The 14,652-nt window shown below is 43.5% G+C and overlaps 1 protein-coding gene across 1 annotated transcript in view; it reads right to left on the bottom strand.

The window, feature by feature from the left end:
* Otud7a (OTU deubiquitinase 7A) overlaps positions 1-14,652 on the bottom strand; it is a 110,533-nt gene that overhangs the window by 48,349 nt on the left and 47,532 nt on the right. Inside the window, exon 4 of the mRNA XM_026784279.1 lies at positions 5,984-6,166. Within this exon, the coding sequence (XP_026640080.1) occupies positions 5,984-6,166 (183 nt within the window). The remainder of the gene's footprint in view (positions 1-5,983; positions 6,167-14,652) is intronic.

The raw sequence follows: 14,652 nt of genomic DNA on the forward strand, positions 1-14,652 counted from the left end.
AGAGAGAGAGAGAGAGAGAGAGAGAGAGAGAGAGAGAGAGAGAGAGATATCAAACTACAGAGGCCGCTCAGAATGAGAGATGGAACAGGAGGTCTGGGTTGTCTGTCACTGGGACATGTCCCTGCTGCTTCCTGCACTGAGCTCAAATCCTTGATCCAATCCAAAGAAGAGAAAATCTGTGAGGTAGCTGCTCTCCTACATGCTTAACAGCGTACCAACAGTGAAGAAACAGAAGTAATACAAGTCTGTCAGCAGAATGGAAAAAGAGAAAAGAGCACCTACATAGAAGGGGATAGTATTTATTAATACTATCATTAATAAATTAATTAATAAAGATTAATTATTAATAAATTAATTAATAATAGTTTTAGTTATAAAAATAATGAAATTGTGTTATTTATGATAACATGGATTAACCTAAGGGACCTACATTGATACAAAAAGCCAGGCAGAGCCCACTGACCTTGCTCTTTTATGCAGAGCTACCGTAGGATAGTGGTAGCAAGAGTGGGTATGGGAAGGGGCGAGGAAACTGAGACTGGTGATTGACTATAAAACTGCATGTTTCATAACATAGCAGTGACCACAGTTCACAATTTACTGTAGTTTTCCAAGTCGCCAGAAGAAAATGTTTTGGATGTCTTCAGCAGAAACAGTAACTGGGATGGCAGATCCGCTAGCCCTCAGAGGGTTATTACACATTGGTCATATATATTGAAATATCTACAGCACCCATCCATGACTACGTACAACTATTACGTGTCAGACACAAAGACAAAAAAAAAAAAACAAAAAACCAAGGCTGATCACCTTGCAGCTCTCTCACACAACTACTAGAGCCCACACTGCCTGCTTTTGGCCTAATATGCTCCAGTCTGAGCAGCTGATAATCATAGCACTACGTGCTCACAGGGAAACTGAGGAAACATCCGAGGAAGGCAGGCAAATAGAAGAATGTAAATGAAGTTCTGACATCACAGGAATCAGGCTGAACAGACTGAATTTATAAAGGAGCCTAGCAAGTATGTTCAGAGAAGTACAGCGGTGACTCACGCGGATGCCCAGGAGAAAGACGTAGTTTAGAATGCCAGGGCGAGCATGTCTCTCAGAAGACGAGAAGAGGAGCTTCAAGAAGACAGCTGAGGGCGTTTACAAAGAACTCAAGGAAATGAATGAGAACCGGGGAGTTTTGCTCCACTGACAGAATTGTAGTCATGCGAACCTTTTCAGGCACTTAAGCTTTAAGAGATTCTCAGGAAAAATAAGATTTGAAGGCAGTATTTGAGGAAACATTCTTCTTTTTTTTTTTTTTTTGAGACAGGTTTTCTCTGTGGCTTTGGAGTCTGTCCTGGAACTAGCTCTTGTAGACCAGGCTGGTCTCGAACTCACAGAGATCCGCCTGCCTCTGCCTCCTGAGTGCTGGGATTAAAGGCGTGCGCCACCATCGCCCGGCGAAACATTCTTCTTGAAAGAAGGAAATGAATGTAGCCACGTGTCTTTCAACAGATGCCTTCTGAGAAATACGCCCCTGTGTGACTTCACACCGTGGCCTCACACAGACCTGTGTGACCCGGCCCAGGCCTTCAATGTGACCTCTTGAGGGGCAAGGTAAATGTTGAGGCTGCAGCTAGCAGGACCTGGCAGACTCTTTTAGAGTAAAGAATTTTGTCACAAGTCTACACTAAAATAACAACGAAGAGCATAGAATAGAAACTATGTAAACACATAGCTGTTGATACTCATACTGGATCTCAACTACTTATCACCAGTACTTTGGTATACTAGATGATGTGTGGTACTGTCACATAACAGAGTGCATGTCTATTCTCACCAGCATCAACCAATTCCTGAGTGATGTTTTATGACATTGCGATTCTTTTGGCTTTCTTATGATTTTATGGTGTTTCTGTGGTAGCTATGACCTGTCATTGCCAAAATGTTTTGAGCACAGGGCTTTAAATACGAACAAGTAAAGAAGCTGACTTTTGCCTAAATAATCAGGCAACACCAAGAGCATTCATGTGATTGAGGGCATGATAGTAGAGGAGTTAGGAGCATGTGGCACATTTTTCAGGGCGAGGCAGAGTGCTTCTAAGGTTTCAGAAAGAAAACATAAATGTGGACTTTAAAATGACAATGGGGAGTCCCGGGGCATTGGTGGACTAGGACTGGGCCAGCAACCTGGTCCAGAGCAGACTTGAGACAGCCAACTCCAGTGGAACAGGTACAGAGGAGTGAGTGAGTCAGAGACCACTGAGGGTCCAGTAATGAATCTGGGACCTTCAAGGGAGTAGACCTAAGCCAACATCCCGGTGGGTCTGGGCGTGAGTCTAGGACCTCCCAGGAACTAGGCCTGACCCAGGACCTCTGCTGGTCTGGGCATGAATCTGGAACCTCCAAAGGAGTAGGCAGGAACCAGAGATCTCTGCGGGTCTAGGCGTGAGTCTGGGACCTCAGAGGACCTCTGTGGGGCCAGGCATTGGTCTGGGACATCAAAGGGAATAGGCAGGAACCAGAAACCTCTGCTGGTCCAAGCGTGACTCTGGGACATCCGAGGAAGTAAGCCTGAGCCAGGTCCTCTGCAGTTCTGGGTGCACCCAAGCCTGGGAACTCTGAGGGAGGAGATGGGAGCCAGAGATCTTTGCAGGACTAACGCTAAGCTAGTTATGGATTCAGACTGGGGACATTTAGAAAAACAGGCCTGAGATGACAACTTAGGCTAGAGCAGGCCTGAGACAGCAAACTCCAAGGGAGCAGAGCAAAGCGCAGGAACACTGACCGACCTCCAGGAACAGAGTGACCAATGGGGTAACTAGAACTGTGGCACTGACTGTACCATGAGGAACAATCATCTGAGCCTTGAGTTCACTGGCATCTAGATTATTCAACAGAATCACAGACAGTCCCAACCACACTAATTAGAGGAAAAGATGAAAAGAAAAGGTAAGAACACACCCAACACCAAAAAGAGCAACACAACACCAGTAAAACCTAAAGATCCAACAATAGCAAGACTTGAGCAACCAAATAAAGACAAAGCAGAAGAAAATGACCTAAAAAAACAACTTCAGGAGAATATTTAAAGCTTTTAAAGAGGAAATAAGAAGTTCCCTCAAAGAGATAGAGGAAAAGACAAACAAAAACTTGGAAGACATCAGCAAATCCCTTGAAAAGGCAACCCTAAGAATAATAGGTATAGAAGAAAGAAGAAGTTCAACTCAAAAGCACAGAAAACATATTTAACAAAATCATAGAAGAAAACTTTCCCAACCTAAAGGAAGATATGCTTATGAAGATATAAGAAGCTTACAGAACACCGAATAGACTGGATCACAAAAAAATGTCCCCTCACCACATAATAATCAAAACACTAAACATACAAAGTAAAGAAAGCTGCAAAGAAAAAAGGCCAAGTAACATATAAAGACAGACCTTTCAGAATTACACCTGACTTCTCATTGAAGACAATGAAAGCCAGAAGGTCATGGTCAAGCGTTATGCAGACATTAAGAGACCACGGATGCCAGCCCAGACTACTATAACCAGCAAAACTTTCAATCACCAAAAAAGGACAAAACAAGATATTCCATGAAAACTCTAGATATCACCAATATCTAGCCACAAACCAAGCCCTACACAAAATACTAGAAGGAAAACTCAAACCAAGGAAGTTGGCTACATCAACCAAAGCACAGACAATTGATGGTCTCATAGCAGCAAATCCCAAAGAAGGGAAAAACATACAAATTAACATCACAAACAGTGAAAATAAAAATAACAAGAGATAGCAATCACTGGTCATTAATATCTCTTAATGTAAATGGACTCTACTCACCTATAAAAAGGCACAGGTTAACAGGTTGGATACGAAAACAAAATCCATCCTTCTGCATACAAGAAACACATCTCAACCTCAAAGATAGACATCGTCTCAGAGTAAAGGGTTGGGAAAAATATTCCAATCAAATGGACCTAAGAAACAAGCAGGTGTAACTATCCTAATACCTAACAAAATAGACTTCAAGCTAAAATCAATCAAAAGAGACAAAGTGGAAAATTTCATATTAGTCACAGGAAAAAAAATCCATCAGGAGGAAATCTCAATACTGAACATCTATGCCCCAAATACAAGGGCACCCTCATATGGAAAAGAAACACTTCTAAAGCTTAAATCATACATTAAACCCCACACACTTCAAGACTCCCCTCTCAGCACTGGACAGGTCAGTCAGAAAAAAAATGAACAGAGAAATAAAGGAACTAACATGTTATGATACAAATGGACTTAACAGAGATCTACAGAATATTCCATCCAAACAGAAAAGAATATGCCTTCTTCTCAGTACCTCATGGAACCTTCTCAAAAATTGAGTAATATTGAATAAATATTCAGTAACAAAACAAACCTCAACAAATACAAAAAAATTAGAATAACCCCATGTATCTTAGCAGATCGCTATGGTATAAAACTAGAAGTCACCAGCAATACTAATTCCAGGAAACCCACAAACACATGGAAATTAAACAATGCTCACCTGAATCATCAATGGGTCAAGGAAGAAATAAAGGGAGAAATTAAAGGCTTCCTAAAATTCAATTAAAATGACCACACAACACACCCAAATTTATGGGACACAATGAGAACAGTGTTAAGAGGAAAGTTCATAGCATTAAATGCCTACATAAAGAAGCTGAAAAAAATCCCACACTAGTGAATTAACAGAACATTTGAAAACTTTAGAACAAAAAGAAGAAAACTCACCCAGAAGAACTAAACAGCAGGAAATAATCAAATTGAGAGCTGATTTCAAAGAAAACAATACAAAAAAATCAATGACACAAGAGTTGGTTCTTTGAGAAAATCAACAAAATAGACAAACCTTTATCCAAACTAACCAAAAGGCAGAGAGAGAATATCCAAATTAACAAAATCAGAAATAAAAAGTGGGACATAACAACAGACATGGAGAAAATACAGAGAATCATCAGGTCATATTTTAAAACCTGTACTCCACAAAATTGGAAAACTTAAAGGAAATGGACAACTTTCTGGATAAATATCACTTATGAAACTTAAATCAAGACCAGATAAGCAAATTAAACAGTCCTATAACTGCTGAAGAAATAGAAATATCTGAAGACTAAATTGACAAACAATAGGAAAAAGGTTTATTAACCTTGTGTTTTATTTCCAAACCCAGAGACTAGCTCATAGGTCAGGGCATTAATACTATAAACATTTCTGTATGGCAGAGTCCTCTGAACACAAAGTCATAAGGCAAATGATACAGTGGGATTTATATACAGGCAAGGGGAGAATCAGGTGCTGACTCTACGATCTGATAAAGCAAAGCCTATTGATTAATGGGAAAATGAACTAATGAAGAAACAGGCATGAGACAGAGAGGAGGAGGCCAACTAACAAGCAAACCACAAGGTGAAAGTTAAAACAAGATTCCAGTTTTCACTCTTCACACCCTTCAAAACACCAGCAAGGCAAAGTCATAGCAAGACCAGGCAGAGCCTGCAGGAGCAGAGCAAAGCCCTGGTTTTGCACTTAGTGAGCAGCAATGTGGTCAGGGAGATGACTACGTGAAGCCACAGCAATGACTATTATTTGTTTGCAGATCTTTAACAAGCTCAGCAGGAGAAGGAGGTAGGTAGACTTGGCTGATGAGTGGTTATTAAGACAGTGAGAGCTGGGAGGTGGGACAAAGACCTTTCAAGCTTCCTTTTTATAATCACTATCACAAGTATACCTTAGTCTGATGACGAAAAAGAACAGTAAAGAAGAAACACATGGAACAATGAACACGCCACTGAATGACTTGGAGGCTAAGCTGCCGGACGTAACTGGAGGACCAGAGATATCTGTCAGGCGAAGCAGGACTCCCCACTGGACGGGCCCGCCCTAAAGGCTTCAGTCACACTCCCCTGCTTTCCATGGGAGACGTGGAGTCGCATTAAGCCCCTCAGCTGGTACCTTGGGCAATATCGTCCTGCCTCTGCAGGCAGGGCCGCTCCACTTTGTGCCCTGGCTGGGGCAATTCTCGCTCGGGCTGCTTGGCACACCTCCCTTCATTGAACACGTGCGGCAGGTTGGCTGTGTGCACCTGTCGGAGTTGCTCATAGTCGCTTAGAGCTGCTGTCAAGTCCCAGTTCTTGCCTGTGGATAGAAATGACAAGAGATTATAACACGTATGGAGAAAAGGATGCTGTCGGGCAGGGTCTGAAAGCAGACTGGACACCCATAATCGATGATGTGAAATACATGATTACAGCTCCTCTCATCACCTTTCATTCACAGACACATACACGCCTGTAAACATTATGTCTCTAATGTCCATCAAAGTGCAGCACTCCGTGAGGCTGTGCCAGGCCTTGCAGCACTGGGTTTTGGACAAAAAACTTTTCAGTTCAGTAATGCTCCACCCCACTCCTCCACTTCCTCTAAGATACTCCCAAGAATGTCATCTATATACGGACATTCCTGGCTTTTCCATCACCACCCCCTGCCCCGTGCTGGGGATCTACTCCTGGGCTTCACAGTTCTCAGAAAGAGCTCTACAACAGGGCTGCTCATCCAGGCCTTCTAGATAAATTCTTGACTCTCATGACATTCCCTACTTAGTGGCTTAACTTAGCCATACCAAAGCATCCCAGGCCTAGTGCTATCCAAGCCACCATTGGAATCCTCCACACACTGGCTGTGCTTACTTCCCACTGAGACACAGCAAAGGGCTGTAAGTACCTTTTATAGAAGGTGACATCCCGATTCCTCTCTTTCTCATGCCATGGGTCCTGCAGCCTAATCTTCATGACAGTCAACTGGTCTTGTAGGAACCCCAACTCTTTGTTTCCTCTGTGGTCTCAGAAATGGAAACTTCCCATACTTCTCCAATAACTGCAGAGTCCTCTTATAGTGTACCCTGGGGTGCCTGCCTCTGCTTTCCTCTTTCTTTTTGGGGCTGCCACAGAAAGCAGGTCTGCCCACCTAGATAGGCCTTCCTACCATGGGGTCCTAATACTCGCTGCCTCTTTATCTTGGGATATTCATTCCCCAACCTGCACTGCTTCCTCTAGTTTTCGGCGGACTCTTCTGAGATACATCACCTTTAGAAAAGATCCTAGTCACTATTTTTTTTTTTAAATCTAAAATGTCACATACTCTGGCACCTAGCAGCATCGTTAAGTTAGATTAGGCAGAAATCCTCAAGAAATGCCCACACCTCTGACACACAGAAGAAACCCTACTGAAACCCGCATGGCAACTCTGTTCATGTAGAAAAAGTCACAAGGTCAATATTAATCAAAAGTAGAATGAACCAGCCAGTGCACGCTCATCCACGTAAACAGCAGACTGCTATGTGGCAAGGTCAAGGCATTTAAATTTCACACAACACAGATGGTCCCAGGAGCATGTGGTCACGGGAGAGAAGAATGATCCTAGACACTTATGTGATCTGCTTTCATTTTTGAACTTCAAACATGTAATTCTAAACAACACACAATTTGCAGACATAGACATGTATGATCAAATGCTCAAGAAAAGCAAGGGAAGAAAAAGAAATTATAGGAGCGCGGATCCCTGGATGGAGGGGTGACATGGTGGTTAGGAAGAGAGGCATAAGGGTCCCAGTGTTCATGACTAAACCTTCTGAAGCTGGGTTGTTCAAAACTACAGAGCTAGGGGGGTGGAAGGCAAAGCCTGTTGCATCGTTGGGCTGGCTTGGGAAAGGCCCTGGGCTTAATACCATTACAAACACCAGCATCAACACTGCCTCCACCCACAGAACAAAGCCAAACCTGCAATGCTTCCACAATTAATTATGCTACATATAACTTGGTGTTATCTTAGTATTTAATAAAAATAATGAATTAGGGTCAGTTAAGCTGTGGCAATCAGAAGAGCTCACACTCCTCGTCATTAGCTTTTTGATCAAAGGTCAATTCCTTCTGCACATGGCAGCCAAGTCCAGGAGTCCAAGCTAGCAGAGGCTCTGCTCCACATAGTCATCCAGAAGTCCATGCATGTATACACAAGGTAATATGTGCCATCTTCAAAATGTGCCAGCTCACTCAGTCAGGAAGAGGAGGAACACAGAGGGCAGAGTTTCTTCTATAGGTTACTGTGATTTTTTCCTATGCCTTGTCTCCTCATATAGGCTTCCATGGGCCAGGCCTGGAGTGTTTGTGCTGCTCTTTCTGCTATCCCATTGACATACCCACATGATGTTCAAGAGAGCCTGGGAAATGAGGCGTAGGAACCTGCTTAGGGAGAAGGAAGGGTGGATTTTGGTAAATAGCCAGTTGTTTGTACCTAGACAATCAGAAGATGGGAAATTAGTCAGATTGTACCAACCTGAGCAAGGACTCAAATATATGATGCTCACATACAATTTCTTGCTTCATGAAAACGTCTGCTGGATATTATGGGCCTGTGGGCTGAGGACTGGATGCCCCAAGAATACAGAAGAACTCTGGGTGACTGTCCAGGCAGTGAGATGTCTCTGTCAATTCTAGAGTTTTGGAAGTTGCTTACAATGAACTTCCTGCTAACTTAGGTAATATTATATCCTTTCGTCCTTGATGGACTTGAATAATAGATAGTTACAGTTTTCCTTAGTTATGATAAAAGATAAAGTAGATATAAATATTATAATTGAAATTCTTGCTCGATGCCTGTTTTGTTATAAGTAATTCTTCTGTGTTAAAGTTAAAACTTTCCTTTTTATCTAAACAGAAAAGGAGAGGTGATGTGGGATTCCCCTCTGTATGCTGTGAATACCATTGGTTAATAAAGGACTGTCTTGGGCTTGCACAGGGAAAAATAGAGATAGGCGGGAAAAACTAAACTGAATGCTGGGAAAAAGAAGGCGGCATCAAAGAGATGCCATGTATCCATGGCCAGGGACAGAAGCTAGAATTTTGCCAGTAAACCACAGCCATGTGGTGATGCACAGATTTATAGAAATGGGTTAAATTAATATGTAAGAGTTAGCCAATAAGAAGCTAGAGCTAACAGGCCAAGCAGTGATTTAATTAATATAGTTTCTGTATAATTATTTTTTGAGTCTGTGTGGCTGGAAAATGAACAAGTGGCCTCCTACAACACAAGGGGGAAATGCAAGGATCTCCAAGGGAAGAGGAAATAGATCTCATAGGTAGACTGGGGGGAGGGGAGGGATGGAAACCTGAGGGATCAAGCTGGGAAGTAGATGGAGGGGGAGAGTACTGAAAGAGATGCCTGGAAAGGGGGTTGGTCATTTTGGGATCAGGTAGAAACTTGGTACAATGTAAACTCCCAGGAATGTGCAAGGAGGACCCCAGCTAAGGACCCTAGCAATGATGGACCATAGCCTAAACTTGCCATCTCCTGTGACTGGGGGGAGAGTTCCAGTAGAGGGACCAGGAACCCAGCTCAGTAACACATTTGATCTGCAGTCTGTCTTGCCTATGGGAAGTATGGGAGATGGGGAGTAAGGTGGCTGGGAGATTGTGCGAGTGGCCAACTATGACTGATCCAGTTTCAGACCTTTGGCGTTAGAGTGACCCTACTTCCGTCACTGCCTGGAGCCTGAGGACCCAGAGACTTAGGATACAGCCAAACAGGATCAGGGAAAAAAAGTCTTGGTGCCTAGCTGATGGAGGTGGGTCTTCTTTCTATCTGTTGCTTTCATTGGTTAATTAATAAAGAAACTGCTTGACCTGATAGGGCAGAATTTAGATAGGCGGAGTAGACCAAACAGAATGCTGGGAAGAAGGGAAGTGAGACAGTCGCCATAGCTCTCCTCTCCAAGATGGATGCAGGTTAAGATCTTACAGGCAAGCCACCACCTCGTGGTGCTACACAGATTATTAGATATGGGTTAATCAAGATGTGAGAGTTAGCCAGTAAGAGGCTAGAGCTAATGGGCCAAGCAGTGTTTAAAAGAATACAGTTTCCGTGTAATTATTTTGGATAAAGCTAGCCAGGTGGCGGGACGCAGCTCGCTGCTCCTATTACAACACCTAGCCCAATTGCTATCAGAGAGGCTTCATTCAGTAACTGATGGATACAGACACAGTGACCCACAATCAAACATTAGGCCAAACTCGGGAGATACTGTTGAAGAGAGGGAGTCATGAGTCAGGGGGTCAAGGAAATTATAAAGGAACCCATAAAACAACTAACGTTGACTCTAGGAACTCAGATTCTGGATCGACAGGGAGCCTACATGGGACCACCCTAGGCCATTTACATATGTGTGACAGTTGTGTAGCATACTGTATTTGTGGGACTTCTAGTAGTGGGAGCAGGGCCTGTTCCTAACACTTTGGCTGGCTTTTGGGAACCTACTTCTTATACAGGGTTTCCTTGTCCAACCTTAATACAAAGGGAGAAGCTTAGTCCTACCTCAATTTGATATGCCACGCATTGTTGACACCCGTGGGAGGCCTGTCTCTTTCTGAACAGCAACAAAGTAGTAGATTGGGGGTGGGGTGCGGCAGAAGGGAATTAGGTGGAGGGGAAGGGAGGGGAACTGTGGTCTGGATGTAAAATAAATGAATACATTTATTTAATAAAGAAAGAATATCCACAGGGCTTCAGTTCATGTGTGTGGTAATATGATTTGTTTGTCTGGGTAACAGTTGGTTCCTTATGATTATTTATTTTGCCTTGAGACAGGGTCTTGCTGTATAGCCCAGGCTGGTTTTAAACTGCAAATCTGCCCTAGTCTCCCAAGTGCTGGGATTACCAGGCCTGTGCTACCATGTCCACCTTGACTTTATCTTTAGTGAGTATGTATATAACTCTAAACTACAATAGACTGTGGACTCAGTCACTTGATAATGCTTGGTAAAGGGAACCAAAGATACATTTCAGCCCTGGATGGTAACAGTGATGGCATTCATACTTCAAGGAAAGTAATGAAATGATCAATTTTACAACAATGTGAAGTACAGTGCAGCTATTTATATCCATATATTTGTTGGCTTATTAAAAGGATTTACTTTATTTTCATTATGTGTATGTCTATGATATGAGTGTGTGTATGTCTCTCTCTCTGTGTGTATGTGGAGGTCAGGGACACTGGCTCCCCTGTAGCTGGGTATAGGGAGTTGCTATAGGTGTCAGGAACTGAATTCAGGTTTCCTGCAAGAAGAGTATATGCTCTAAACCACCAAGTCAATGCTCCAGCCTCTAATTGGTATATTTTATGCTAAAGAAACAATTTCCATATACAAATTTCAATTTGACTATTTATCTTAAAGAAATTAAAGGAAAGAAAAAAAAAGAAATTAAAGGAAAGCAGGTCAAAAATTGTATACGCAGTAGGTTCTCACTTTCTGTTGATACAGTCCACAAATGAAATCACTTTATTGTTATATGAACGTAGATGTACTTATGTACTTACATACTGAGAAAGTATACTATGAACCCCATCCATGCTTATAAACACAGCATAATTTTTTAAAACTTTGCATATATTTGTGTTCTCCACATTCAGAAAATAATTAATCTAAGCATCTGTGCAAATGTTACACATTGCATTGTTACAGTAGCTGAAGAAATTGTTCAACTGGAAAAGCCAAAAGCTACAGGTAAGGATGTACACAGGCTGAGTACATGGAGACACTCCTGAGTGTCGATGACATAAAAATGAATGAGAACTACTGTGTGCTCTGCAGGAAGCTAATAACTGGATCTAAGCATGCATGGAACAGCTGTAGTGACCTGTGATGGCTGAGGTGCACTGGGGAGATTGGGGCTGTACCAGGAAAGTGAGATGGGCACAAGGTGGCAGCAGAACACAGCTTTCATGGAGATGCTCTGGCATGTAGTCTCTGGAAAGATGCCCTCTGTTGGGGAGGTACAAGTATAGCAGCGGCCTAAGGGAGGGGGAGGCTGCTCATCTAGAAGGGAAGGAGCACAAGGCAATACCCAGGAGAGACAGATGGAGAAGGGACCCAGGGGCTGCGGTGGCTCGTTTGTCATGTAGACCTGTGCTGTGAGCTGCTAGACAAGCCCTCGAATGTGTCTCTGGGCACACTGGGTAAGGATCTCCCTGGATGAGCGGAAAATCTGTATCTGTAGGCTGAGGGAAGCTGTGCAGCCAGCCTTCCAGGGGTGGTTGGGCTTCAACCATTTGTCACCGGAGTGGACCAAGAGGCTTACAAAGGAGGCAGCCCTGCTGGCAGGGGAGAGCTGGCTGTCTCCATTAGCCCTCCTGGCTTATTCCATTCCTTGTGATAAGTTTAACTCATTCCCACCTCTTTCTTCCCTTCTGTATATACATATTTGTCAACCCACAGGAAATACGTAGATATGGACTGAGAGCAGACAGTCTCCAGCTCAGAGAGCTTGGGGTCAAATCAGTACAAAGCTGTGTCTGATCAGTTCCTGGAGATGTGGGGGGTGGGAGTGGGTGGAGAACAGGCTATGCAAAATAGGCAGGTTCTAGATCAGTGATTGGAGTCAAATATCAGATAGCCTGCATATCAGATATTTATTATTATTCATAACAGTAGCAAAATTAGTTAGGAAGTAGCAACAAAATAACTTTATGGGCTGGGTGGTAGGGGCACACACCCTTAATCCCAGCACTTGGGAGGTAGAGGCAGACAGCTCTCTGTGAGTTCGAGGCCATCCTGGTCTATAAGAGCTAGCTCCAGGACAGCTAGGGCTGTTACACAGAGAAACCCCGTTTCGAAAAAAAAAATACATGGTTGGGGATCACCACAACTTTAAGAACTATACTAAAATGTTGCAGCATTAGGGAGGTTGAGAACCACTGTTCTAGACAAACTCTGCTTGTTTGGACTTATTCAAGATGACTGGATATTTAGAACTGGGGTAATAGATCAGAATCAGAGCCTTTGCCTAGCTTGTGTAAGGCTGTTGACTCCAAGCACCACAAAAGAAATCAGGGGTGTCAACTTTTGAGTTTGAAGATGGCATACTTTTGAGCTAATGCACCTCATACTTCGACAAAAAAATAGACAAGCAAGGGGTCACAGAGTCAACCTTTGGCTCATTTGAATAACACAAGGTCAGTAGGACCAAAACCATAGTCTCCTAGTCTCCTAGATAGAGTTTTAGAAAACATTTAACTTTATGTTAAAGTCTCATATGGATTAAAAAATAGACAAGTGAGTGTGTTCAGGGAATGACTATCTCCTGCAGTCACATGCTTCTGCCATTCACCCAGGCGTCCAGGCAACGCCATGCTTCGACTGTCCCTGTGGGGGTGTCGGGAGAGGGGGCTTTTGGAATAGCATGCCATGGAGTAGAAAGCTGTAATTAACTTGTGGTTCAATCCTTCTCACTGAGCTGAATCCTCCTCCCTTTAGCCAGTCTGAAGCTACACACTGAAATCAGCAACAGCAAAGAGCAGCAGCTTCATTAACCCAAGGCACAATTGGGATACTTACTGCCCCCCAGAAGTGTGTGGGTACCCACATGTGCGTGCACGCTAGAGTCTTGGCCCCAGCTTCGAGCATTTGGGAGGTGGTGATGTCTTTGTCAGGTGGGGCTAATGGGAGGAAGTTAGGTTACTGGAAGCACACTCCAAGGGAATTATGGACCTTCCTTCCTTACCCTGGCTGGTAAAGATGGGCAGTTTTGCTCTGAGACATGCTGCTGCCATCAGATGCTGCTTCACCACTGGCCGAGGACAAAGGCACCTAATAATTATTGACCTGAACCTCCCAAGCTGTGCACCTTCCTTCTTTCCAGATTACCTCCTATCTTTGCTATAGTGGTGGAGAACTGGCTAACATGACTAAGCCAGACTCCAATTGTTACAAAGCTTAAGAGAAAATGAAATCAGCTCTAAATGTGAGTCTAGATTTACACGGCAGTGAAAGCATGCTCTGCTGAGACTCACAGGGGCCTTCTTAGAGGGCTCCCTGCCAAGAGCACTCATTGTGGAGTGCCCACTCTTCCTGTGTATCCTGTGCTGTCCATCTGCATGGGATTTAAGACCCCATTCCTTTCAGCTAAATTGTTTTAGTTAAAATTCCCTAGGCAGGCTTGAAAAAACTACAATAAGATCAAACTAAATCCTGCAGATCTGAGAAATAAATCACTTCACGTTTCTTGGATGTTTGCCAGCTTCCCCCAGGAGGAGTTTTAATATGCCACTTGGAAAAAAAAAAGTCTTCTAGCTCTTTCTACCCATTTATTTTTTTCCTGGAAGTCTACCATGGAAGTCTAGAGTGTCCATGTACCGCAAGGTAGACAAGGAAGGCTGCTGGCACTGGGGTCCAAGTCTCGCCTTGAGAAGGACCAGCCTCCATGGAATCCATGAGCCCATAATATAGTGCACAGTAGCAGCTGTCCGTGGGTGGTCAGCCCATCCACACAGCAGAAAGGCCGATGGGCTCTAAGGATATTTTCTGCTTGCTCAGAATCAAAGACATCCTGCTGAGATCTTGTCTATAAAAGACTGGAGGCATATTAATTTAACAAGTGGGATCTGGGGGAGCTGTGACTTTTCCCAACCAGGTGTGGTGATGGAGGAACTGTGTTGTGTATGGAGTGGAGGGCACCCTATTCCCAAGAGACCATGTCCACTAAAGAGGCTGTGTCCACTGAAGAGGCTACATTCACCAATTGTGTCTATCCAAGTGGCTGTGTCCACTGAAGAGGCTACATTCACCAATTGT

The sequence above is a fragment of the Microtus ochrogaster genome, chromosome 22 (genome assembly GCF_000317375.1).
Source record: "Microtus ochrogaster isolate Prairie Vole_2 chromosome 22, MicOch1.0, whole genome shotgun sequence".
Classification (NCBI taxonomy): domain Eukaryota; kingdom Metazoa; phylum Chordata; class Mammalia; order Rodentia; family Cricetidae; genus Microtus; species Microtus ochrogaster.